The sequence below is a fragment of the Pituophis catenifer genome, unplaced genomic scaffold, assembly GCF_029215685.1.
Source record: "Pituophis catenifer annectens isolate HBS135680 unplaced genomic scaffold, rPitCat1.0.hap2 SCAF_16, whole genome shotgun sequence".
Lineage (NCBI taxonomy): Eukaryota > Metazoa > Chordata > Lepidosauria > Squamata > Colubridae > Pituophis > Pituophis catenifer.
Window position 1 is genome coordinate 3,924,702 of NW_027256896.1, and position 26,001 is coordinate 3,950,702.

The 26,001-nt window shown below is 44.5% G+C and overlaps 1 protein-coding gene across 3 annotated transcripts in view; it reads left to right on the forward strand.

Annotated features, from left to right (window-relative positions):
• SLC5A11 (solute carrier family 5 member 11) overlaps positions 1–26,001 on the forward strand; it is a 42,385-nt gene that overhangs the window by 14,487 nt on the left and 1,897 nt on the right. For all 3 annotated transcript variants that reach the window (XM_070955437.1, XM_070955436.1, XM_070955435.1), the window contains exons 7-16: positions 851–955; positions 5,700–5,805; positions 10,576–10,656; positions 11,726–11,931; positions 13,899–14,034; positions 16,702–16,809; positions 18,028–18,178; positions 19,973–20,141; positions 20,673–20,888; positions 23,179–23,347. In XM_070955437.1, coding sequence (XP_070811538.1) covers positions 851–955; positions 5,700–5,805; positions 10,576–10,656; positions 11,726–11,931; positions 13,899–14,034; positions 16,702–16,809; positions 18,028–18,178; positions 19,973–20,141; positions 20,673–20,888; positions 23,179–23,347 — 1,447 coding nt within the window. The remainder of the gene's footprint in view (positions 1–850; positions 956–5,699; positions 5,806–10,575; positions 10,657–11,725; positions 11,932–13,898; positions 14,035–16,701; positions 16,810–18,027; positions 18,179–19,972; positions 20,142–20,672; positions 20,889–23,178; positions 23,348–26,001) is intronic.

Sequence of the window (26,001 nt, forward strand, 5' to 3'; positions counted from 1 at the left end):
GGGTGGGAATGGAGATTTTACAGTATCCTTCCCCTGCCACGCCCACCAAGCCACGCCCACCAAGCCATGCCACGCCCACCAAGCCACACCCACAGAACCTGTAGTAAAAAAATTTGAAACCCACCACTGCTGTAAACCATTCAGACTGGAGATGACCAGTCCTTAATCTAAGTTTTAAGTGAATCATTGAGGTTGTTAAGTTAGTAACACAGTTGTTAAGTGAAACTGGCTTCCCCATTGATTTTGCTTGTCAGAAAGTCGCAAAAGGGGATCACGTGACCCCCAGGAGGCTGCATAAATCATCAATATGAACCAGTTGCCATGCATCCGAATTTTGATCCCATCACCTGGGATGCTGCAATGGTCCTAAATGTGAACAACCATCCAAAGTCACTTTTTTCAGTGCTGTTGTAACTTTGAACGGTCCCCAAACAAACCGTTGCAAGTCGAGGATTTCCCGTAATTATTTTAATCAATTTATTTGGCCACCAACTTACCAGAGGTTCTGACCGGTTCTGGAGAACCGGTAGCGGAAATTTTGAGTAGTTCAGAGAACCGGCAAATGCCACCTCTGGCTGCCCCCGTCCCTATCTATTCTCTGCCTCCTGAGCCCCAGCTGATGGGGAGGAAATGGGGATTTTGCAATATTTTGAGTAGCAAGCAAGACATTAAAAGCCAGCCCAAATAGGGGCTAAATGGGGGCTTCTGTTGCTGGGGAGGCTGAAGACTTGAAGTGGTGAAGGGTGAGGGCTGTGAAATAATTCACCCCCCCAGACTGTTTTGCAAAGAAAACCCCCAACAAATCAAAGCTACTGCTTGGTAAAGATTTCCTCCTTTTCGTCCTTCCCAGGTTACAACCATGCCAGAGTATTTGCAGAGACGGTTTGGTGGCAAACGGATTCAGATCTTCCTTGCAATTCTCTACTTGTTTATCTATATATTCACCAAAATTTCAGTAAGTAAGGAGACGAGAGGAGACAGAACAGAACTGGCTTGGAAAGAGTAGGTCAACATAGGCTTCATAAGCGACTTTTGACGTTTCTCGGGCGTTGTGGCAAACCGACGGGATACAGGAGGGAACCAGGGAGGTGCTGTGTTTGGGATCCCAAGGCTAAAAGATGAGGAGGTGGGCATGGAAGCCGCCTCTGTGGGTAGCTTCTTTCCAAAGGCACATGTCTTCCTTGGCTTCACAGCCCTAGGAAATGCGCAAATGAGTTAAGGAAACATCCACGGATGACCTAGGGGCTTCAGAGTGATTGGGGTGATGGTGCCCTGATGTCTTAACCATAAGATGACTCTCCCTGGGACATATGCTGTTGTGGCCTGTCAGCCGCCACCCCTCCAGCAGCCAAATCAGATGAGGAGGAGATGTGGGAGTCAGAGTCAGCGTCAGGGCAACCTGGGAGCTCCGTAGGGGAAGAGGGAATGGAACGGGCAGAGAGAGAGAGAGAGACAGAGGCGGAGCCTGGGCCATCCGTCAACCCTCAGATGGAGAGTCAACAGCCACCAGGTCTGGAGGTGGCTGATGAGGAAGAGGAGGAACATCTGGGTCCTGAGCCTGACGTGTGGATGCGCAGAAGGCAGAGGAGAGGAGAGCAGTGGAAATCTATGGGCCAGTCCTTGGGACGGAAGAGCCACCGCTGCTAGCGAAGCCCCACCCTAGCTCTGGGGATAAAAGGCAGGCGGTGGAGATGAATAGGTGTGGCAGACAACTATTCATCTGCCTGCCAGACAGACTTGTTAGCCTGCGTTGAGAGAGAAATTTTTTGCCAGGGCTCCTAATAAAGGAATCATTGATTTAACTTCAGAGGGTTTGTCGTGTTTGGGGAACTGGGTCAGAACACGTACCAACCCCAACTCAGAAGTCCCATTTTGGCCTTAGATCAGGGGTGCTATTCAGCAGGATCTGACAGGTTCTGGAGAACCGATAACGGAAATTTTGAGCAGTTCAGAGAACCGGCAAATACCACCTCTGGCTGGCCCTAGAGTGGGGTGGGAATGGAGATTTTGCAATATCCTTCCCCCAGGAGTGGGGAGGGAATGGGGATTTTGCAGTATCCTTCCCCTGCCACACCCACCAAGCCACACCCACCAAGCTACACCACGCCCATCACACCACACCACGCCCACCAAGCCACACCCACAGAACCCGTAGTAAAAAAATTTGCATTCCACCACTGCTTTAGATACAAAATGCAGTGCATCTCTAGAAGGAGTGATTCTGAACACGGCAATCGGCTTGCCTACAACTCTTGGAGCTGCTGGTGTGGCCCCCAGTGCCCCCCCCTCCAGTGCAAGGACAGCTTCTCGGAGGATATTTTGGGCTGCCTCCCTTGTGGACCTCTCGGCCGAAGAGGTTGTAGGGGAAAAAATGGCTTTAAAAGTCTCTGGTGATCCCAGCTGAGTTGCCTGATCGTCAGAGGCTTTTCAAAGCATTTTTTTCTGCAACTTCTTAAGGTTGTAGAAAAAATGCTTTTAAAAGTAAAAAAAAAAAAAGTTGGCCACACCCACCCAGTCACATTACCCCCCCACCAAGCCACGCTCACAAAATAAGCCACGCCCACAGGACTGGTAGTAAAAAATTTTAGAACTCACCCCTGCCCCAAACCCCCAAAACTTTAACCTTAAACTGTCTACTATTGACCTCACCCCATTCCTAAGAGGTCTGTAAGGGGCGTGCATAAGTGCACCAGCGTGCCTACCGTCCTTGTTCTAATATTCCTTTTTACTTACTCTTTTCATGTATTCAAATGACGTTTATACTTTTACCTGTTATCTTAGATATGCTTGACAAATAAACTTACAATTATGATTATGATCATACAACCCTTCAAGGAAAAAAAATACGAATTAAAAATGTTGCTTTAAAGTGGAATCACAAAGCATTGGAGTTAAAGCTTTTACTATTTAGTGGATGTCCAAAGTTTGTAGGCCTGAGTCCTGAATCTCCCTCTTTATCTGATTTGTTTGCTGCTGATTTTCTAGTGATGATTTCCATCTGTTTGTTTCGTTCTTATTTGAAAATTTATTCCCCAGATAGATATGTGAAGGAATTGCCACACCAATGGAACGTGTTCGGTGTGTGGACAGGCGGGGACCCAAGATGGCCTAGTGCTCTCGTTTAGTCATTTACTCTTCTGTTGGACTACTTACATTTAATGAGTAACTGGCTAACCTTTTGCTTCAGTCATTTATTAGCCACAAAAAGGACACTCAATCCCACCAAGAGAAAGATGCCCCTTCAGCTGGGTTAGGTAGGAGTCCCAGCATTTGGTTTCTATCCAAAAGGTTACAACTTTTGCCCAGGTTTTATACTCTTGACAGTTAAGAGGACGCAGTCATTTCAAACCGGGCTTTCAACTCAATTCAGAATAGAGCGGGAAGGGACCTTGAAGGTCTTCTAGTCAACCCCCTGCTTAGGCAGGAGACCCTGTACCATTTCAGACAAGTGGCTGTCCAGTCTCTTCTTAAAAACTTCCAGTGATGCAGCTCCCACAACTTCTGAAGGCAACATCTGTTCCACCGGTTGATTGTTCTCACTGTTAGGAAGTTTCTCCTTAGTTCTGTGTTGCTTCTCTCCTTGATTAGTTTCCCTCCATTGTTTCGTGTTCTGCCTTCTGGTGCTTTGGAGAATATGTTGACCCCAAATTTGTGGCAACCCCTTGGATATTGGAAGACTGCTATCATGTCACCCTTAGTCCTTCTCTTCATTAAACTAGACATATCCAGTTCCTGCAACAACATTTTTTTTTGTAATGTGCTGACCAAAACTGGTCACCACATTACAGAAACGAGAAAATAACTACAAACCCACTGAAGGAGGAGAGCTGTGTTACTCTAGGGCGGCGAAAGATTTTTACCCCCCAAATCAGGTTTGTTACTTTCACCCCACATCTGTGCCAGAATCCTGAACTGCTTTTTATCAGTTCTGTTTGGCCAAGTTTGTACGTTGTTCAGTGCGGTGGTGAAATCCAAATTTTTTTACTACCAGTTCTGTGAGTGTGGCTTGGTGGGCGTGGCAGGAGAAGGATACTGCAAAATCCCCATTCCCTCCCCACTCCAGGGGAAGGATATCGCAAAATCTCCATTCCCACCCCCACTCTGGGGCCAGTCAGAGGTGGTATTTGCCAGTTCTCCGAACTGCTCAAAATTTCCACTGCCGGTTCTCCAGAACCTGTCAAAACCTGCTGGATTTCACCTCTGGTTCAGTGGGTACAACTGCCATGTCCTTAAATAGTTCTCTTCAGAGGCTTTGCTCCACTTTGACTATATGTTATATAGTCACAGAGTTAAGAGTTTAAGACTTTTCCAATCATCTTCAAAGGAAACATTTAAAACCATCTAGCCAAACAATGGCAACATTTTGTGCCAGTTTTGTACCACTGAATTGCACCCACACACATTCTTAGTTCCAACTTGGAAATAATGGGACACTGAATAAGTGGACATTTTTTTCTTGTAATTTATTGTTTGTAACTCATGTACCAAGGAATCTCAACCATTTTTTTAAAAAAAAAATTCTGTGTAAATCTATGTCAGTTGTGATGTAAAAGAAAAGAAAAAACCAGGCTCAAATGCTTAAGCCACTTCTACATGCACCAGTATAGAAATATCGTTTAGATTTGGTAGCGATGGCAATCAATTCAGAAATATTGAAAAGCTTAATAGGAAGTGTGGGTGGTACGGTGGCCCAGGTTTGAGATCCGGGTGCCATGCGACAGAGTGAGCTCCCATCCTTGCCTCAGCTCCTGCCAACCTAGCAGTTTGAAAGCATTCAAATGCGAGTAAATTAATAGGTGACACTTTGGTGGGGAGGAAACAGCTGTCCATGACATCATGCTGGCCACATGACCACAGAAATGTCTTCGGACAGCACTGGCTCAATGGTCTTCAAACGTAGAGTCGGCAACAGCTAGCGGTGTAAAATCCGCAGGGACTCCTTTACCTTCTACCTTTAATAGGAAGCGTATTCCCTTTTCAAATGTAAGGTACATTTAGAAATTTAGCTTTATAATTTGCAACAGCCAGATTGAAGCAGAAAAAGAGGAGGAGGATGTCTCAGTCAATAGTTCAAATATTGACCAGCCATTTAATAATGACTGTGCTTGAAACAAAGGTCAGACATAATACCCTTTTAGACAATAATTGAGAAGAGTAATTATTTAGGCTTTAAGCCCTTGGCCTGGGCCAGCTAATTCTTCCTAATCTAGCTCTTAGGACAGGACCAAAGGCAGCAATTTTCCTTTGGAGAAAATGGTCATTAAAGTGCATAACAGCAAACAAGGATATGTCGTTTTCAACAACATTGTGCTCAAGGCAGGATAGAGACAGGACAAGAAGCAGTGGATGGAAACTCATGAGAGGGAGATCCAACCTGGAAATAAGGAATTTTCTGACAGTGAGAACAATTAATTAATGGAACAACTTGCCTCATGGAGCTGTCAGTGTTCCACAACTGGAGGCCTTCAAGGAAAGATCGGACATTCATTTCTTTGGGATGCAATAAGATCTCCTGCCTTGAGTAGGGGGTTTGACTAGAAGACCTCAAAGGTCCCTTGGATTCTAATAGAGACTACTATCAATCTATATATACCCAACTGCAACCACTAGTGTAGGAAATACAACACATTTGGCCAACTGTCTCAAGGCAAGATGGTTGCTGAGATTTCAGTGTTAGCCGTTTCTTCTTTTTCCTGCAGGTTGACATGTATGCTGGAGCTCTCTTCATCCAACAGGCCTTGCACTGGGACCTCTACATAGCAGTCATTGGTTTGCTGGTCATCACTGCAATTTACACTGTGGCAGGTAGATGTTAACACACCGTAAGAGTGGGTCTTTGGCAGTTATTTCGGGACCATGAGCTCTGGGGAAGGAGTTTAGGAAAATGGCTAGGATTGTGTGGTGTTCTATCATCCAGCTTCAGGCAGTTGAGGGTTTTAACCCATGGGTATGGAGAGAAAGCATGTTCCCTTAAAACAGTGATGTCAAACTCAAGGCCTAGGGGCCAGATATGACCCATGGGGTACTTAGATCTGGCCCACAGGGCTGCCCTGGAAACAGCGAAAGACCGGCCTGAGGTGCTTCTGCCAGTGAAAATGGGCCTCCGAGCTCCGTTTTTGGCTGCCACAGCCTCCTGCCAGTGAAAACAGAGCTTGGGAGCCCATTTTTACTGGCAGAGCGCCCGGGCCACCATCGGCATCCCCAACATGAGTGACATCGAGCTGGCTATGCCCACCTGGCCAAACACACACATGCAAACCCCCCCCCCCCTTGAGGTCAAACACAACCCTGATACGGCCCTCAATGAAATCTAGTTTGACACCCCTGCCTTAGAAGATTTAGCCATCTGTGGAAGTTTACCTGATGAATATGTAGCATGTTTAACTTTATTGATTAGCTCTTGGGCGGTATGAAAGTGCAGAGTTCCAGACATAAATTATTATTACTAAAATCTGATAAAAACAATTTAAATTGGAATAAAATACAATTTAAAATGAAATTGGAATAAAATACAGTTTAAAATAAAATTGGAATAAAATACAATAATTTAAGATATAGCTAAAGAGAGCCTTGGTAGTACAGGTGGTCTAAAGCACCCTGTTATTAAGACCAGCTGCCTGCAATTACTGCAGGTTCGAATCTCGCCAGGCTCAAGGCTGACTCAGCCTTCCATCCTTTCTAAGGTAGGTAAATTGAGGACCCAGTTGTGGGGGCAATAAGCTGACTTTGTATAAATATACAAAAAGATGAAGGCTATTGCTTAATGCATTGTAAGCCGCCCTGAGTCTCCGGAGAAGAGCGGCATATAAAAATAAATAAATAAATAAATAAATAAATAAATAAATAAATAAATAAATAAATAAATAAATATTGCTTAACGCACTGTAAGCCGCCCTGAGTCTCCGGAGAAGGGCGGCATATAAATCAAATTAAAAAAAAAAAAGCATGATAAAATTATATTTCGGTGTCACCGCTACAATCTACCCCAGGGGTCGGCAACCTTAAACACTCAAAGAGCCACAAAGGCCTTAACTGGAAGCCCCCCTTCAATTCTAGAGCCAACTGGAAGTCTGGTTCCCCCCATCAAAGTGTCTCCTCCTAGTGCGGCATGCTTTTCTCCTCTACCTATCCTAACTGAAAGCCATATCAATTGTGGAGCTGACTGGTGACAGGGAGCCGCAGCAGAGGGATGAAAGAGCCACATGCGGCTCCAGAGCCGCAGGTTGCTGACCCCTGATCTACCTCAATCATATGCAGATCTCAACTGAACCATTTTGCTCAAGTACTGGGCTGTGTTAAATGTTATTTTCAGGTTCTGGCCACAGATAAGGTAAGTTGTTTTGATATGGGGATCCCAATGGGCCATTCGTTTAGTATATAGACCAAGGTACCTGACTCTTACCCTCTTATACAGGCAACAATCAAATAGGATGTAGTATGTGATTAGGTGATGAGACTCTAATATACCTGAAATATTGATTGAATTCTGTTTTGTGACCATCAATTTTTCTTGGGGCTTCAGGTGCTGCTTGACTTTTGTTGCTTTTTCAAAGACCTTGTTTTGCCCCACTGCCAATGATAAAAATGTACAGAGAGGATAGCATTTGCAAATAAGTAAACCATTACTCACATTGCACGCTTTGTAAAAAAAATAACTTGGGTACACAGACGTGTTTTGCAAGAAAGCAAATATCAACATCTTAGATATGTTGACCTACAGAGAAGGAACAGCTTGAAATTCCCAAAGCAAAGACGATCGTGTTCTGGCTTTCTTTAGAAAATATCGCCCCTTTTCATCTTCCTTTGCTTTGAACTTCAGTTAAGTGATGTCCTCAAAGTTTCCTTTTATTTAACTACTTGAAAAGACTTTTTTTTAAAGTTAAAAAGACATGGTATTCAGCTGAGTCCTTTTTTGTACTGCCCAGAGAACTACTTGTTGACAAGGAAGAGAAAAACAGGGGAAATTAAACCACATGGGAGAAGACAATCAAAGAGCAAGTCATGATCTTAGCTAGATCACCGAATAGCTTGATGGGAAGGGCAGAGGCTCCTTCCTTGCCAGGCTGCCAACTGCGTCTGCTCCCCAAGCCCCCAAAAGTCATTTGAAGAGGACAGCGAGAATTAAATCAGGTCCTCTGAAAGCTGATGTGAGTCCCACAAACACACGCACACACAAAACCCCTCACACCCTGGACATAAACTATTTCAACTCCTACCCTCAAAACGGCGCTATAGAGCATTGCACACCAGAACAACTAGACACAAGGACAGTTTTTTCCTGAATGTCATCACTCTGCTAAACAACTAATTCCCTCAACACTGTCAAACTATTCACTAAGTCTGCACTACTATTAATCTTCTCATCGTTCCCATCACCCATCTCCTTCCACTTATGACTGTATGACTGTAACTTTGTTGCTTGGATCCTTACGATTTATATTGATATTATTTCCTGATTGCTTATTTGTACTCTATGACTATCATTCAGTGTTGTACCTTATGATTCTTGATGAAGTATCTTTTCTTTTATGTTCACTGAGAGCATATGCACCAAAGACATATTCCTTGTGTGTCCAATCACACTTGGCCAACAAAGAATTCTGTTCTATTCTATTCTATTCTATTCTATTCTGTTCTGTTCTGTTCTGTTCTGTTCTGTTCTGTTCTGTTCTGTTCTGTTCTGTTCTGCTCTGCTCTGCTCTGCTCTGCTCTGCTCTATTCTATATTGATACTGTTTCCTGATTGCTTATTTGTACCCTATGACTATCATTAAGTGTTGTACCTTATGATTCTTGATGAATGTATCTTTTCTTTTTATGTATACTGAGAGCATATGCACCAAGACAAATTCCTTGTGTGTCTAATCACATTTGGCCAATAAAAAATTCTATTCTATTCTATTCCAAAACCCCTCCACCCTATGCAAAAGGCAATAAAATTGCTTGATAACTTTACTAGATAGTTTAAACTAGAAATATAAAAAAGAACAAACAACTAATAATTGAGATAGGACATAGAATAAACAGCAAAGCCAAAAGTGTAGAATTAAGAGACAAAGAAAGGCAGAGAAATGGCTTCTGATTTTCTTTTGTGACAGAAGCATAAATTTAAATGACCACTTGCTCTAAAGGGTACAACATCAATTTCATTTTTCCTATAATCTACTGATTTTTCTAATCATCAAACAGACATGCCACAATTTTTTTTCTTTTCCTGTTTCACAGAGTAGGGTCTTCAAATCAGCATTCCTGTTAATCAGTGTCTTTTCTCTAATCAAAATGTCAATTTTGCCATCCCTGCCAGCGCCATAACATTGTTTCTTCTCTTTCCAAAAGGGCTGCTTTCCAACTGGCACATCTTCCCTGTTGAGAAAGTCTTGTTGCATTAAAAATAGCAAAACCAAATGTAGTCTAGGTACTGGGGATGCAAATAATCAGGTGGATGGTATTTTTGGCTTGGATTGTTAGTTAGAAACGCAAATAACAAGCCTTCCAAGAAATCTCCCGTTATTTAGAATTAGAATAGAATGGGCTGGAAGGGACCTTAGAGGTCTTCTAGTCCAGCCCCCTGCTCAAGCAGGAGAACCTATAATATTTCAGATAAGTGACTGTCTAGACCAGTGATGGCTAACCTTTTTGCCATCGCGTGCCAAAAGCGGGGGGAGCACGGTGGGGTCACATGCACGCGTGCCCACATCCATAATTCTATGTGCCCCCCCCCGTGCTCCCCCTGTTTTTGGCACATGATGGCACAGTGGGCCGGTAGGCCCGTTTTTTGCTCTCCCCAGGCTCCAGAGCCTTTCTAGGAGTCTGGGGAGGGCAAAAACAGCCTTCCCCACCCCACCCTAGAGGCCCTCCAGAGGCCGGAAATAGTGTGTTTCCTGACTTCTGGTGGGCCCAGAAGGCCCGAAAATCAGCTGGCTGGTGCACGCATACGTGCCGTGCCATAGGTTCGCCATCATGGGTCTAGACTCTTCTTAAAAATATCCAGTGGTGGAGCGCCCACGATTTCTGGAGGCAAGCTGTTCTACTGATTAATTGTCCTCACTGTTAAGAAGTTTCTCCTTAATTCCAGGTTGCTTCTCTCTTTGATTTGATTTCCAATCATTGTTTCTTGTCCTGCCTTGTAATGCTTTGGAGAATAATTTGACCCCCTCTTCTTTGTGGTAGCCCCTCAAATACTGGAAAACTGCTATCATGTCGCCCCTAACTCTTCTTTTCTTTAGAGTAGATAATCCCAAATCCTGCAACTGTTCTTCATATGTTTTAGCCTCCAGGTCTTTGATCATCTTAGTTGCTCTTCTCTGAACCTTTTCCAAAGTTTCTTTGGTGACCAAAATTGGTTGCAGTATTCCAGTATCACATTTAAATCACACCTGAATTAAAACATCAATTTTCTGATAGGTATAAAATTAACATTAGTTATCGAGAGTCTCTCGATAGTGAGATGGGTGACATGCAAATTTAACAAATAAAATAATAATAAACCTTTCAAAATCAGGGAAGGGCTTTTTTGAGGCTAGTCCAGACTTTTTGGGCAGAAACTGGGCCCTAATCTGGCTCTTGCCTTCCACAGGTGGCCTGGCAGCAGTGATCTACACGGACACCCTGCAGACAGTTATCATGTTGGCTGGCGCACTCACCCTGATGGGCTTCAGTGAGTAGTGTGTATGTGTGTGTGTGTTTGTGTGTGTGTTTCAGAATTGCTGTTCCTTAGCTTGCTGTCTGTGGGAAGTAACTGAACTGGTCCGTTTCAACTGCTCTTTGTTGTTGTTATTAGTTGTGAAGTCGTGTCCAACCCATTGTGACCCCATGGACAACTTTCCTCCATCCCTTCCTGTCCTCTACCATCCCCCGGGGTCCATTTAAGCTCACGCCGACTGCTTCAGTGACTCCATCCAGCCACCTTGTTCTCTGCTGTCCCCTTCTTCTTTTGCCCTCAATCATTCCCAGCATTAGGCTCTTCTCCACTGAGTCCTTCCTTCTCATTAGTGTTGTGGTCCCCCAGCAGCCTGCGGAGTTGGCAGTAGAGTCGGACAGCGATGAGGCTGAGGAAGAACCTGGGCCAGTCCTGGAGGCTGGGGAAGGCCCAGATGAGGGCTCTGCGTTGGAGGCAGAGATGGGGCCAGGGCCATCGGGGAGTGATGCGCGGACTTCGGAGCCTCCAGAGGCTGACAGTAGAGGGGCAGAGGAACAGGAGGAGCCTGTTCCTAGTGCATGTATGAGAAGAGCTGCCAGAAGGCAAGAGCAGCTAAAGCAGAGAGGACGACTCAGGAGTAGAGCCAAGAGATGATTGGCCCCTCCCATAAGGCTTAAAAGACCAGCAACGGCTCTTGGCCTCTTTGCCGGAAAACAACGTTGGCAGATTTGCTTCGTGTTTGGATGTATTTCTTTCTTGTCAGCGTCTTCTGTTCCTGAACTGTTGCCAAGAAAAGCCTTTGGCAGTTTGCCTAATTATCCCAAGGTCAGAGATAAACTGAAGAATGGTGTTTTGAGGAATTGCTTTCATTTAATTTGGAATATGCTGAGAATGAGTTAATTCTCAGCTGTTTTAATAAAATCTGTTTGTTTTTCGGAACTGTTTTGCATTTAATATTAAGTACGTGGGCCTGGGTCACAACAATTAGGTGGCCAAAGTATTTGAGTTTCCCCTTCAGAATCTGGCCTTCTAAAGAGCAGTCAGGGTTGATCTCCTCTAGGACTGACCGGTTTGATCGCCTCTCTAGGCTTTGCCAAAGTCGGAGGCCTTGAGGACCTGAAGAACAGATACTTCAAAGCCATCGCAAGCAACCACTATGGAAACACCAGTTGTGGCTTGCCAAGAGAGGATGCCTTCCACATATTTCGGGACCCTGTCACGTCCGACTTTCCCTGGCCAGGTATCCTAGTGGGAATGACCATCCCATCTCTGTGGTACTGGTGCACCGACCAGGTAAATTCATCTCATCAGCTATGTTTGTCTTTTGGCTGACAAAGAGCTTTAAAAAGTAAAGGTATCCTTTGTCTAGTTGTATCCGACTTTAGGGTCTGGTGCTGATCTCCATTTTTTAGCTGAGGGAGCCAGCACTGTCCAAAGACATTTTCTGTGATCATATAGCCAGCATGGCTATATGCCAAAGGCACACAAAAACTGGTTGCTTTCCCACTGAAGTGCTACCTATTGATCTACTTGCATTTACATCAGTGATGGGTTTTTACCGGTTCGCCCCGGTTCGGGAGAACCGGTAGCAGCGGCGGGAGGCTCCGCCCACCCACCAGGACGTCATCGTGGATGTTCTGCACATGCGCAGAATGTTCTGCGCATGTGCAGAAGCGCCACGCACAAGCGAAGTGAGCGTGCGTGCATGCATGCTCACAATTCTGAACCGGTAGCGAAGGTAAGTGAAACCCACTACTGATTTGCATGCTTTTGAAAGTGTTAGGTGGATAGGAGCTGAGGTAAGTAATGGGAGCTCATCCCATTGCACGGCACTTGGGTCTCGAACCTGGGCCGTCAACTGACAAGCTCAGTGTCTTTAACCACTGAACCATGGCGCGCCCTAAAGAGGGAGAGTTTTAGAAGAAGAGAAATTGCCACCATGTACCAGGAAGTGGTAGCATTGCTTTAAGGGAGAACTTGCAACATGGCTCACACAGAGGAATGGAAAAAGATGTGGCTGCTTTAATTAGAGTCAAGGCTGCCTGCTTGAGAAAGTTTACACAACTTCCTCTGAATCACTTCTCAAGGGTGGAAGCTGAAATGTCTGACATTATGAGAACAGCACTGCAATCCGCCCACATCATCATGTGCTGTCATGGTAATGCAGCAAGTCCCTGGGTCAAGAATGCCCCGATTTCAAGATGACCCATGGTTAAGAATGGAGCCTATTGTTGCAAAATTTGATTCAAATACACAATGATTCAAGTTAAATACACAGTGGTTCAAGTTCATTACACAATGCTATTTAGACAGTATTATATAACATTCTTCCGTCTTACATACAAATTTGACTTAAGGACAGACCTTGGAAATAGAACTCAGCCTTGTGAGCCTGCAGTGTCACATTTTGTGAGATGGGTGGCTATATAGAACATAGAATAATAGAATTGGAAGGGACCTTGGAGGTCTTCTAGCCCAACCCTCTGCTCAAGCAGGACAGGGGTCAGCAACCTGTAGATCTGGAGCTGCATGTGGCTCTTTGGGCCCTCTGCTGTGGCTCCCTCTCAGGTGATTCCAACACCTGGCCTGAGAAAGTAAGAGTGATGGCAGGGGATGGGAGAAGCAGCCAGGGCAGAGATAGAGAGATACAGAGAGAGAGGGGAGAGAGAGAGACAGAGAGAGATACAGAGAGAGAGGGAGAGGGAGGGAGGAGGGAGGGAGAGAGAAAGAGATGTCAAAAGGATTTTGTGGTTCCCGGTGTTCTTTAACAACTGGTTCTCTGCCCTAATGACCAGCTGGGTAGGCGTGGCTAAGGGGTCATGTGACTGGTGGGTGATAGTGAGTTGGCCATGCCCACCCAGGTTTTGTTGCCATCCTTCTGAGGTTCATAAAATGAGGATCCAGATTGTTGGGGGCCATAGGCTGACTCTGTAAACCGCTTAGAGAGGGCTGTAAAGCAGTGTGAAGCGGCATATAAGTGCAATTGCTACTTGGCCTTTGTCTGTTTTTTTTAAAATCAGGTCTACTTTGGTGGGGAGACATTTGGGTACATCTTCATTTACCTTCTAGGTTCTGGACTCAGAGGCATCTGCGAGTCCAGAACCAAGGAAGCCAAAACACTTTTAAAAATTGGCTGAAACTTTGGGCTGTTGTTTCCGCCATCTTGAATTTTTTGACTATACCTTGCAGACTCCCTTGGTGTGATGTGGGAGGTTGTTCTAAGCGAAGAAGGAAAAACTAACATCTTCTTTTCCTTGAAGGTCATTGTCCAAAGATCCCTGGCAGCGAAATCTCTCTCTCATGCCAAGGGCGGTGCCCTGCTGGCCTCCTACTTGAAGATCCTACCCCTCTTCATGATGGTCTTGCCTGGGATGATCAGCCGCATCCTCTTTCCAGGTCAGAGTGAGCGCGGAGGCCCATCAAGGAAGAAAAATCATATGGAAAAGCAGAAGCATTTGATTTTTTATTATTTTTTTTTAGAATTACCCTTCCCTTCATATCCTGTTATGGTTTGGTTCTAGCAAATTCTAGAAAGACTTTGGGAATTATTAATATATTATTTATTATTTAATAATAATTATATTATTATTTATTACCTAATAATTATTAATGTATTGTTATTTATTATTTAATTATTAATACCCTGTTTTCCCAAAAATAAGACATCCCCTGATAATAAGCCCAACTGGGCTTTTTGAGCGCATGGCAATAAGGCCAAGCGCTTCTTTCAGGGTTCAAAAAATATAAGACAGGGTCTTATTTTCGGGGCAACTTAGTATATAGTTATTTAATAATTATTACTATATTATATGCTACTTAATAAATTATTAATATACTATTATTTGTTATTTAATAAATTAATATATATATATATTATTCATTATTTAATAAATTATCAATATATTTTATTGTTTAATTATTAATGCACTATTATTTTTATTATTTAATAAATTATTAAAATATTCATTTAAATGTTTAACATTTTATTTAATAATACATAATAACGCTGTCTTCTCAGACTGTTTCTTCCTCAGTTCACCGAAACCGGGCTAAAAGCAAACTAAATCAGGATACAAAGGGAGGTGTAATTCTCAGAAAAATTCAAATGCTTCTTCTTTTGTATATGACTTTTTTTTTTTTAATATAGAATTATTTGTTCTGGAAAGTGAACCTCTTTCTATTCCTCTCTGCACAGTTGTGATAGTTATCCTGTTTTGTTTTTTTAATTGGCCTTTTTACATTCTTTGCTTATTTATCTATAATAATAATAATGCTCCCTCTCTGTTCACACAACGTATAAAACTAAGATGTGGATTGCTTATTTGTGTCTAAGGGACCATGTGAACTCGGCGTCGGTTTTTTGTCATGATTATTGTGTTGAATAAATTCAGTTATATTTTTAAAAAATAGACTATGGTTAAACCAATTTGACCAAGCATGATATGTAAACTTAGTTACTTGTTTGGGTTCACACATTCAGCTATGCTTTGCTCAATCTTAATTCGCTGAGAAAAAAATATATTTGGCTGGGTTGATAGAAAAATCTACCTCAAAAATAAACAATCCATACTCTTGTGTGTGCCTTTCACATTCTGACATGGGTAACCTGGCCACTGTGGTGAACCAGGTATGGGTGCTCCTGAGGAGAGCTTGAATGATGGATGAAAGCAACTCGCCTGCCAGGTGCCCAGGTAAACTTTCAATACACCTACAGATGCCCTTGACCATATTGAGTGAAATACTACCGTCCCACCCTCGGCTAGTTTCACCCTCGGCTGGCTGATTTAAAACAAAAAGTGGAAGGCAGAAGAAGTCCCTCAGAATCTGTGGAGTGAGACTGGGAAAAGTACAGTTTCTTCTCAGATTCTGATTAAAGTTTAGAATCTCAAGATCAAAGATAAGGCCAGGTAACTGGAGTAGAGGAACTGTTTGCTTCAGACAACTGTTCTTTCTGTAGAAATAAATAAAGCAAGTAGACAGGAATTGGTTTAATTTATGGTTTTGGTTTTCCTGTAGTGTTTAAAATCTCATTTATTTCATGCTTTTGATTCTCTGTTTAAATTATATAATGGGTCTTTAAACTTTAGCAGCCATCCTTCAAGCCATGTTCTCTCAGTTGTACCTACTGCATCCCGTGACCTGGGGAAGTTTGGTTGAATGTTTTAATATTTACAGATTATTTTTTTTTACAGTTTTAGAAATAAAGTTTTATTTCCTTTATCTCCTTTGAAATTGCTCTAGCTTGTAGATATCCCAGGTAGCCAGGGATTTAGCTAATTTAGAAATTATTTCAGCATTTGCATTTTGATCTTTTGAGGCAGTTCAGGATTTTCATTCACACCTGAGGTACGAGATTAGAATTCAGGTGAGATTCTTCTGAGAAGGTAGGTGCAGGAGCTACCAGTCTCTATCACAGGATAAGCTGAGCTGGGAAAACCAAGAGGGCTCGGTGACGCAGTGGGTAGAGTGCAGTACTGCAGGCTACTTCTGCTGCCTGCCGGCTGCCTGCAATTTGGCAGTTCAAGTCCCACCAGGCTCAAGGGTGACTCAGCCTTCCATCCTTGAGGTCAATAAAATGAGGACCCTGATTGTTGTGGACGAGATGCTGACACTTAGAGAGGGCTGTAAAGCACTATGAAGCTGTATATAACTCTAAGTGCTATTGTTATTGCTAAAAACTGTGGTGGCGCAGTGGTTAGAATGCAGTATTACAGGCTGACTCTGCCCACTGCCAGGAGTTCGATCCTGACCGGCTCACAGTTGACTCAGCCTTTCATCCTTCTGAGATTGGTAAAATGAGGACCCAGATTCTTGGTGGAAGAGGCTGACTCTGTAAACTGATTAGAGGGGTGTGTAAAGCACTGTGAAGCAGTATATAAGTGCTATTACTATTGCTATTGCTTCCAGAAGTAGAAATTGGGAGCCCCAGACTTCCATCCTGCAGGGTCCATTCTGATCACAAAATGGCAGCCCTAAATCTGCTTTCTAATCCTTTTTTTAAAAATTTTTCAAATTGTCCATTTTTCTCTCACCCTTCATAACTTTGGTTCTATTTTGTTGCAGATCTAGTGGCCTGTGCTGATCCTGACTCCTGTAAAGAGATTTGTGGCAATCCATCTGGATGTTCAGATATTGCGTACCCCAAACTTGTCATTGAGCTTCTGCCACTGGGTAAGGGGGCTTCTCATTACTGCATAGAGGGGCACTGTTAACAGGCAGGCCTACAATAGGACCCTTGGGAGCTCGAGGCAATTCTGTCTTCATGCACAGACTACTAACTTACTCTTCTCACAACTGAATTGCCTTTTGTTGTATTGGGCCCAGGGTTCAAGTCTACCTTCTGGATCTTGAGCCTATCCTCTAAAGTGTTGGCTATTCCCCCAGCTTGGTGCCATCTGCAAATTTGATGAGTTCTCCTTCTATTCCCTTATCTAAATTGTTTAATGAAGACGTTGAAGAGAACTGGGCCTAAGACCGAAACTACTTCCCTCCATGTAGATGTAGCTCCATTGAGGACTACTCGTTGAGTGTGGGTTGACAGCCAGAGATCCATCTGGGGTTGATGCTGTCTATCCCACATTTTTCTACCTTATGAAAGGAAATCTTATTTCATTTTTCTGATGTGGAAACCTCTTTAGTAGATTGTGGGAATGCTGTGGTCATAATGTATCTTGATTTTAGCAATGCGTTTAGTAATTCACAATTTGACAATCTAATTCGCAAGGTGAACTGTGGATTGGATTATCTGTCTATTAGATGGATCCATAGCTGGCTTGTAATGGGTACCTAAGACTGCTGTCCAAAGTTTCCTTATCTTACTAGAGTGAATGAGCTGCTAAAGGAGGATCTGGTATGCTATTTTTTTCATTAATTACTTAGATTAACAGTGGAGAAAATAATTGCAACATTTGCAGATAACATAAAACTGGATGGAATAGCATCTTCTCCTTTTTCTCATCTTTCTCACCTCTCATCTTTCCCCCTACCTACTCCTACGTACATATTATGATTTATCAATTGTTGTTTGTATCATGCTTTATGACCAATGACTTATCACTTTGTTGTTTGTATGTACATTGAGAGCATCTGCACCAGAGACAAATTCCTTGTGTCAAATCACACATAGCCAAGAAAGAATATTCTAATTCTAATTCTTCTATTCTGTGATTCTATAGGTCTGTGAAAAATAAACTAGATTTTTTTTTCCTTTGTCAATTGAATCAATTCCTGATTTTATTTTTTTTCTCTCCTTTTTTTGGAGTTGGAAGCAAGCTATGACTTAGCAAGAACTTTCTGAAGAACTGCAAACTTCCTTTGATGTCCTGAAGAGGACACTGGTAAGGAATATTCTCATTCAGTCTCACCAACAGCCCCTCTTTTTGCTTCTAGGACTAAGAGGGCTTATGATGTCGGTCATGATCGCAGCACTGATGTCCTCTTTGACTTCCATCTTCAACAGCGCAAGCACCATTTTCACCATGGACCTTTGGCGACATCTTCGACCTCTGTCTTCTGAATGGGAGCTCATGATTGTTGGCAGGTAAGACCTCCCAGCCCATGGGACACATCTAGCAAGAGTCCCAGGCATACTCTACTTTTAGGAGTACCAGAGGGCAGGACAAGAAACAATGGATGGAAAATAATCAAGGAGAGAAGCAATCTGGAATTAAGGAGAAACTTCCTAGCAGTGAGGACAATTCAACCATGGAACAGCTTGCCACCAGAAGTTGTGGGTGCTCCATCACTGGAGGTTTTTAAGAAGAGACTGGACAGTCACTTGTCTGAGATGGTATAGGTTCTCCTGCTTGAGCAGAGGGCTGGACTAGAAGACCTCCAAGGTCCCTTCCAGCTCTATTCTATTCTAATTCTAGGAGGCAAACTGTAACTAAACAAATGAACAAAGACCTATATGGCTTGAGCTTATTCTGAAAATCATTTGAAAGAAATGCTTTGGACTTTGTGTGTGCACGCACAACACCTCTCTGATGGTAATTGAAGGAGACTGACCTTTTTCATGGATTCAACTTGCATCTCAATGTTCATGAGAAGGTTCTGTAAAGCAACTTGTCAGGACTGTCCTGACTTGGTCCTTAGAAAAAAAAGACCCTCGACTCCATGATTGAAGTGAAGGGTTTACTTCTACTAAGTTCAAGTGGTTACAGGAGGGGTCTGCAACCTTAAACACTCAAAGAGCCATTTGGACCCCTTTCCCACCGAAAAGAAAACATCGGGAGCCACAAAACCCTTCAGGTGCCTATTTCCTGAGCGACCACAAAACTAGCATATGTAGTTGAATTAAACATTCTGTTTTCTTCTGAAAACATCGCTGAATAAATCGCGTGCCGGCGGGTGTCGCACATTGGCGGTTGTGATGATATTTTGAGTGACAGGAAGCCGCAGCAGAGGGGTAAAAGAGCCACATGCAGCTCCAGAGCTGCAGGTTGCTGAGCCCTGGTTACAGGATAAGCAAAGCTGGATCTGAATATTTCTGTGCAAAGCCTGCATTTTTTCCCTGTCTCTCATTCCCTCCCGCTCAACCAGTCCATCAATGTCCAGTTGTATTTGTTTTAGGTGTTTGGAGAACGGCATTGAGGTTTGTCACCTTTCCAAAGTAGTTTCGCATTTCACTCTCACAGTCCATCCTTGATTGGCTGGCTCCTTCCAGATTGACACTTCTGGTTCCTGTCACCCTATTATCCCCTCTCTTTGCCCATTCCCTATTTCCCCATCCTCCTCTGTGGAGTTGGGATCGTAGAAACACCCAGGAGCATAGAAGAGTTCAGAGGCAGATGCATAAATAAATGTCTTAAATGTATTTATTCATATAATAAATCATATTAACTATGTACAACAGAGATCAAGTCTCATGAGGTACAAACATGAAAAGAGAGAGATGGAGAGAGCAAGGTGGAAAAGGTTGGAGGGGGTTTTATACTCAGGATAAGCCCCTCCTTTCCACATAGGGGTGGAGACACTCTCTGCCTCCACTGGTGTCTATATGACACATGTGCCAATGGCTTGCAAATACTTGACATCCACTCCCCTTCCCTTGGCGTTTTATGGCAGGATGCCAGGGAAGCAAGGTATGCTGAAGGTGGCAAGCCTGGCACAACTTTTCCTCACCCAGAAGCCTGAAAAAGCTCAAGATCCTTTAATGAACGGCAGAGAAGGGTTGTGCTCTGGGAAGGCCAGGGCACTTTTCCCAACCGTGCTCCGTCCAAATCCACCGTTCCAAAGCTCCTGAAGGGAAGGCCTTCACTTACTACCATGATCTGGTCCTCCCCAGTTTGAAGAGCATGAAATCCAAATGACCAGGCCTTCCTTCTCCACACAGGATGTTTGTTCTGCTCCTTGTCATCATTTCCATTTTGTGGATCCCGCTGGTGCAAGCCAGCCAAGGTGGACAGCTCTTCATCTACATCCAGACCATCAGCTCTTACCTGCAGCCCCCGGTGGCCATTGTGTTTATTCTCGGATGCTTTTGGAAGCGGACAAACGAGAAGGTAATTCTGAACATTTTTGGGTGGCGTCAGACCTGCTACCACTTAAACCTCTAAATTGAAACGATCCTTGGCTCCATTTGTTGAGAAAGGTATAATTTTATTAGAAGTCAATTGTATTGCAGCAATGCATAGCCAGAACTGAGAATCATGTGCCAAAATCACCAAAGTTCAATTTTTCCTTGCCTTAACTGCCTCCTATCACTGACCTCCTTCCATGACCAATCAGCTTCAAGTACGATGTTTTCGGGAAATGTAATTGGTATGCAGCTGCCTTCTTCTTCCAGATGGGTGACCTTGAAGCAGCGTCTCAGGGAGACACAGTAGTTACTTTCGCTTTCCCCCAAAGCATTTGCTCTCCTATCCCTCCTCCCCAGAGTTCATGGTAGACTGTCACCGCATGGTAACGAAGCATACAAGCAAGCATAAAGTGGCAGCTGACAGGTGGCCTGTAAACTCTTGTGGTTCTAAAAAGAGGAGAGTTGGTTGAGGGTCACGGAACTAACCTGGTTTCTTTTCTTGATTTTCCTTCAGGGGGCATTTAGTGGTCTTTTGGTTGGCATGGTGATAGGCCTGATCCGGATGGTTTTGGATTTCATCTACCTGCAGCCGGGCTGTGGGGAGTCGGATAACCGGCCAGCTGTGGTGAAATACGTGCATTATCTCTACTTCTCCATGATCCTGGGGGTGATCACGCTCATCGTGGTGGTGGCTGTCAGCCTCTTGACGGAGCCCCCTCCGGAGGAAATGGTATGCGCATTGAGAGGGACATTGGCTGTTTTCACTCTCATGGTTTAGTGCCCTGCTTAGACTGATCTGGCTACCTAAGGTGCCCCCTCTCTTCCTTCAAGTGTTGGAAGACTGCTATCATGTCCGGGATCAGACACTTCGAGGTTTAGAGATTGGGGTTTCTATAGAGAGGCAGAAACTATGGTGGACCAGTGGTGGGTTCCTCCCGGTTCATCCCGGTTCTCCCGAGCCGGTAGCGGTGACGATATGACATCACCAAACTGGTTCTGCCCCTCCCCAGCCCCCCCACCCCCCGCATTATTCTTACCTTTTATTTTGGCCCCACCCCCAATCTGCCTCCTGAGTCCCAGCTGATGGCTAGAGGGAAAAAACCTGTTTGAACTCTTGCCGTGGGGCTTCAGCTGATCAGTGTTAAAAGAAAACAAATGAGTAGATCAGTGCCTGCAAAAATAAATGGGTAGATCGGTACAGCTCTGCAAGCAGTTAAAAACCTGGTAGACCAGGACCTCTGCTCAATCCTAAAGAATTGTCACATGACCATCAAGCCACGCCCACAAACTAAGCCACGCCCACAGAACCGGTAGTAAAAAAATTTAGAACCCACCCCTGTGGTGGACCCAGGAGAAATTGGCAAACTTGCTACGGTAGTTCTACCGATACCTATGTTAGCAAGAGGCCAGAAAGCACGCAGAACGTTTACATTTTCTCTGCTTTAGCTGTGCTGTAAAGACGCTTGGGACTCTTCTCATCATCCGTCTTCAGGCTTACCTCACCATCCAAGCCACACCAGCCGACTGCACTGCCAGGCGAGGGTCCAGGAAGGCTCTGTGCTTGGAATGGCGATGGTGGAGCACCGGCCCCAGTTGCTGGCAATGGGAAGTCACCTTCCCTGGTTGCTCCTCTAAGCCTCTTGGTGGAGCATGTCTTTTGGATGATGATTTCATTCATCCTGGCTAGTTTCATCCCCTGTGCAGCTGCAAAACAGCAAATCCGCTCTCTATAAGATTTAACAGATGAACAGAGTTGGAAGGCATCTTGTAGGTCAGGGGTACCAGATGCGGCCCACGGGGTGTTTAGATCTGGCCTGCAGGGCCACCCTGGAAACAGCGAAGGACCAGCCTGAGGTGCCTCTGCCAGTGAAAATGGAGCTCAGAGGGGCTGCACTAGCTCCGTTTTTGGCTGCAACAGCCTCCTGCAGCCCTCTGCCAGTGAAAACAGAGCTCCAGGGGGTGGGGGGGGGCACACCAGTTTTCACTGGCAGAGCGCTGCAGGCCATCCCAGCCAAAAACGGAGCCGGGGGCGGGCTGCCCGGGCAACCACAGTTGCCCCAGACATGAATGACATTGAGCTGGCCATGCTCACGATGACACGCCTCCCCCTCCCGGCTCCCCGAGCTCAAACACAACCCTGGTGCGGCTATCAATGAAATCGAGTTTGACACCCCTGTTGTAGGTCATCTAGTCCAACCCCTCCGCCCAAGCAGGAGACTGTTCTGTCCCCCATCCTCACATGGACAAATGCAGTATCAAACATGCCTGCCAATAATTTATTGTATAAACAGACCAGAATTTCTGGCAGACGAGAGTTCTGGCAGCTAACTGTAAAACGCCTGCCAAGTCCAATTAGTACTCCCAAAAAGTAGGAGAGGCCTTATCTGTAGTCCGTTTCCAGAGCGACAAATGATCCACAAGAGTTTAGTCCAAAATATATCTGAGCCGAAGTGCAGGATTCACGATGTGACTCTTTAGAGTTTAAACTTTTGTCCGTCACAAAGCCTGCCAAGCAATCACGCCCCCCTTTTATCCTTTGTGGGGCGTGGCTCAGTGACTCAGCTCAATCCCTGACCCTCCCACGCCTCTTCCTTTGCTGCGCACGCTTCTCCCTCTGACGCTGCCTGGGATCAAGCCAGGATTCATCATTATCACTCTCTATCAATGGGTGCTCTGAAATGCCTTCCTCCTGGCCCATCCCTGGCCTTCGGATAGAACCTGAGGCATTGCCAGAGAGGAGGGTCCTGGAGAGGGAGGCCTTGTCAGTTCCTCCCCATCACCTTCTGAGTCCTCTTCCTCCATGAGGACAGGTTTGGGAGTCAGAGTCACAACTGAGACCCTTCCTACACCATTTCTGACAGATGGCAGCCCAGTCTCTTCTTGATGAACTTGTTGAGTTAACCGGCTTACCTAAGTATGCCACCAAACTCCAGTTGTGATGTCCTTTGCATGTGGAATGCCTTTGGATCTCTGAAAGAAAGAAAGACATTCTGTTGAACCCTGTTTTTTTGTCCAAACAGATCAGCCGCCTCACCTGGTACACCCGCAAGGATGTTCCAAGAAAAAATGATGTTCCAGTTGTATCATTATCCATTCCAGTCAAGGGAATCCATGAGGCTGGTGGTCCTTCTCCTGCGGGGCAGCTGGAAATTACGGATGGCCCAGAAAACACTTGCAAAAACGGTTCAGGTAAGAGGCCCGTCTGGGAAAGGAACAGGATCTGTCATCTGATGAAGGCCACGAGTTGGGTCTGCAGAGGGGTTGCGCCTCCTTGACCCTCTTCTCCACAGAAGGACAGAGCAGAGGGCAAATTGGCCGGAGTCCCATGCCGGATGTGCTCCCCCCCCCAGTCTAAAGTAGGTCCCAGTCTTTGAACTGATTAGGTGGAGCCACTGCTTTGATTCAGGCCAGAAAAACTGATTGATTTGAAATATCAATCCCAAGTTACTCTATCATCTCTCTCTATCATCTCTCTCTCTCTCTCTCTCTCTCTCTCCCTTCCCTCTATACCTACCTACATACCTATCTATCTTTATGTCTGTCTACCCTGTTTCCCCCAAAATAAGACATCCCCTGATAATAAGACCAATCGGTCTTTTGAGTGCATGACAATAAGGCCAAGCACTTATTTCAGGGTTCAAAAAAATATAAGACAGGGTCTTATTTGGGGGGAAATACGGTATATAGTTATCTATATCTATCTATCTATCATCTACCTATCTATCATCTATCATCTATCATCTATCTATCTATATCTATCTATCATCTATCATCTATCTATTTATCATCTATCTATATCAATCAACTATATCATCTCTCTCTCTCTCTCTCTCTCTCTCTCTCTCTCTCTCTCTCTCTATCTATCTATCTATCTACCTGTTATCATCCATCTGTTATAATCTATCTATCTATCTATCTATCTATCTATCTATCTATCTATCTATCTATCTATCTATCTCTATGTCTGTCTGTCTGTCTGTCTGTCTGTCTCTATTTATCTCTATATCATTATTTCCCTCCCTCTCTTTGTATCTCATTCATTCATTCAATTTCTATAGCTGTCCATCTCAACCAATGACTAGGTGGCATATCTAAAATTATAAAAAACATTTAAAACACCAAAAATATCCAAAATAAATATATGCAGCAGCTAATTAACTAGTTAAAAGTAAACCTTACAAAAATCATCAGGATTGGGACCATTCTAATCTCCAAGGGGGAGTTTAGCACTGTGCCCACCCCCCTATTCTCCAAAATGAAAGGGAAGCAAAAAAACAACCCTCGATCCTGACCTACAGTGAAAAGGGGAGGATTCAATCTTATCTCCTCCTTCCCAACCCCAGGTAGCCTTGATCAGGTGAGTTTCTCCCAAACTTTGACAGGTGGGTTACTAAGTGCCAGGAAGCCAGGAGGACTTGTGAACGAAGGCTGGGCAGGAGCAGAATCCCTCATAGCATCCAGAGCTGGATGGCTCAGTTGTCTGGGCAGATTCATTCAAATGATGGTTGTCCCAAACCAGGGGTGAAATCCAGCAGGTTCTGACAGGTTCTGGAGAACTGGTAGCGGAAATTTTGAGAAGTTTGGAGAACCAGCAAATACCACCTCTGGCTGGCCCCAGAGTGGGGTGGGAATGGAGATTTTGCAATATCCTTCCCCCAGGAGTGGGATGGGAATGGAGATTTTGCAGTATCCTTCCCCCAGGAGTGGGATGGGAATGGAGATTTTGCAGTATCCTTCCCCTGCCACACCCACCACAGAACCGGTAGTAAAAAAAAATTGGATTTCACCACTGTCCCAAAGGTGCTTTTTCCAAAAGGCAACTGGACTTTCTTGGGTTTTTCCTTGAGAACATTTCGCTTCTCATCCAAGAAGCTTCCTCAGTTTACCCAGTGGTGCAACAGGTTTCCAAAACCTCAGATGGGGTGGGGGTAGGGGGGCATTTCCATTGTTTTAAGAGAGGCTGAGATGCATTTTTCTGGGGACGAAGCAGTTTCTTGGCTCCAAAGCAATTCTGGGCATCCCACATCCTGGCTACAAAATCATGGGTGCCCCCCTCCCCCCCTCCCCAAGCAGCAAAGAGGTTGGAAAATTGTACTGATATTAGGAGCCCCAATATCTGGGGATTCCCAGAGGGAGAATCCCAGGGCTGCTTTTCTCTCCAAAAGGGGAAAGGGAATTTCATGGTCTTGCAGGGACCCCTAGAGGCGATCCTTGGCAAAGCCCAGCAGATCCGTTGCAAATGCCGAAGGGCCTTGCAAAAGAAAAAAAAAAAACCCTTGCAAATTTGTAAAAATCAAATTAGGACATTAAATCTACTAATCTGAGTTTTAAAATGTATAATGATACATTCTGGGATCAGCAGCTGATCTGCTTTTGTTTTTGGTGTCTTTGAGTCAGAGTTGACTCCTAGCGAACATCTGGATTGGTCCCAAAACTTGCCAGCAAATTCCAAAGGTCCAAATGGGGAGATTTTGAGTGAACCGCGGGGTTCTTTTTTCAGATTAACAGAGTTGGAAGGGACCTTGTAGGTCATCTAGTCCAACCGCCCGCCCAAGCTGGAGACCCTACACCATTTCTGACAGATGGTGGTCCAGTCTCTTCTTGAAAGCTTCCAGTGATGAAGCTCCTACAACTTCCGAAGGCAACTTCTGTTCCATTGGTTGATTATTCTCACTGTCAGGAAATTTCTCTTTCTTTCTAAATTGAATCTCTCCTTGATCAGTTTCCATCCATTCTTCCTTGTCTGCCCTTCGAGTGCTTTGGAAAATAGCTTGACCCCCTCCTCCTCTCTGTGGCAGCCCCTCAAATATTGAAACACGACTATCCTATCTCCCCTGGTCCTT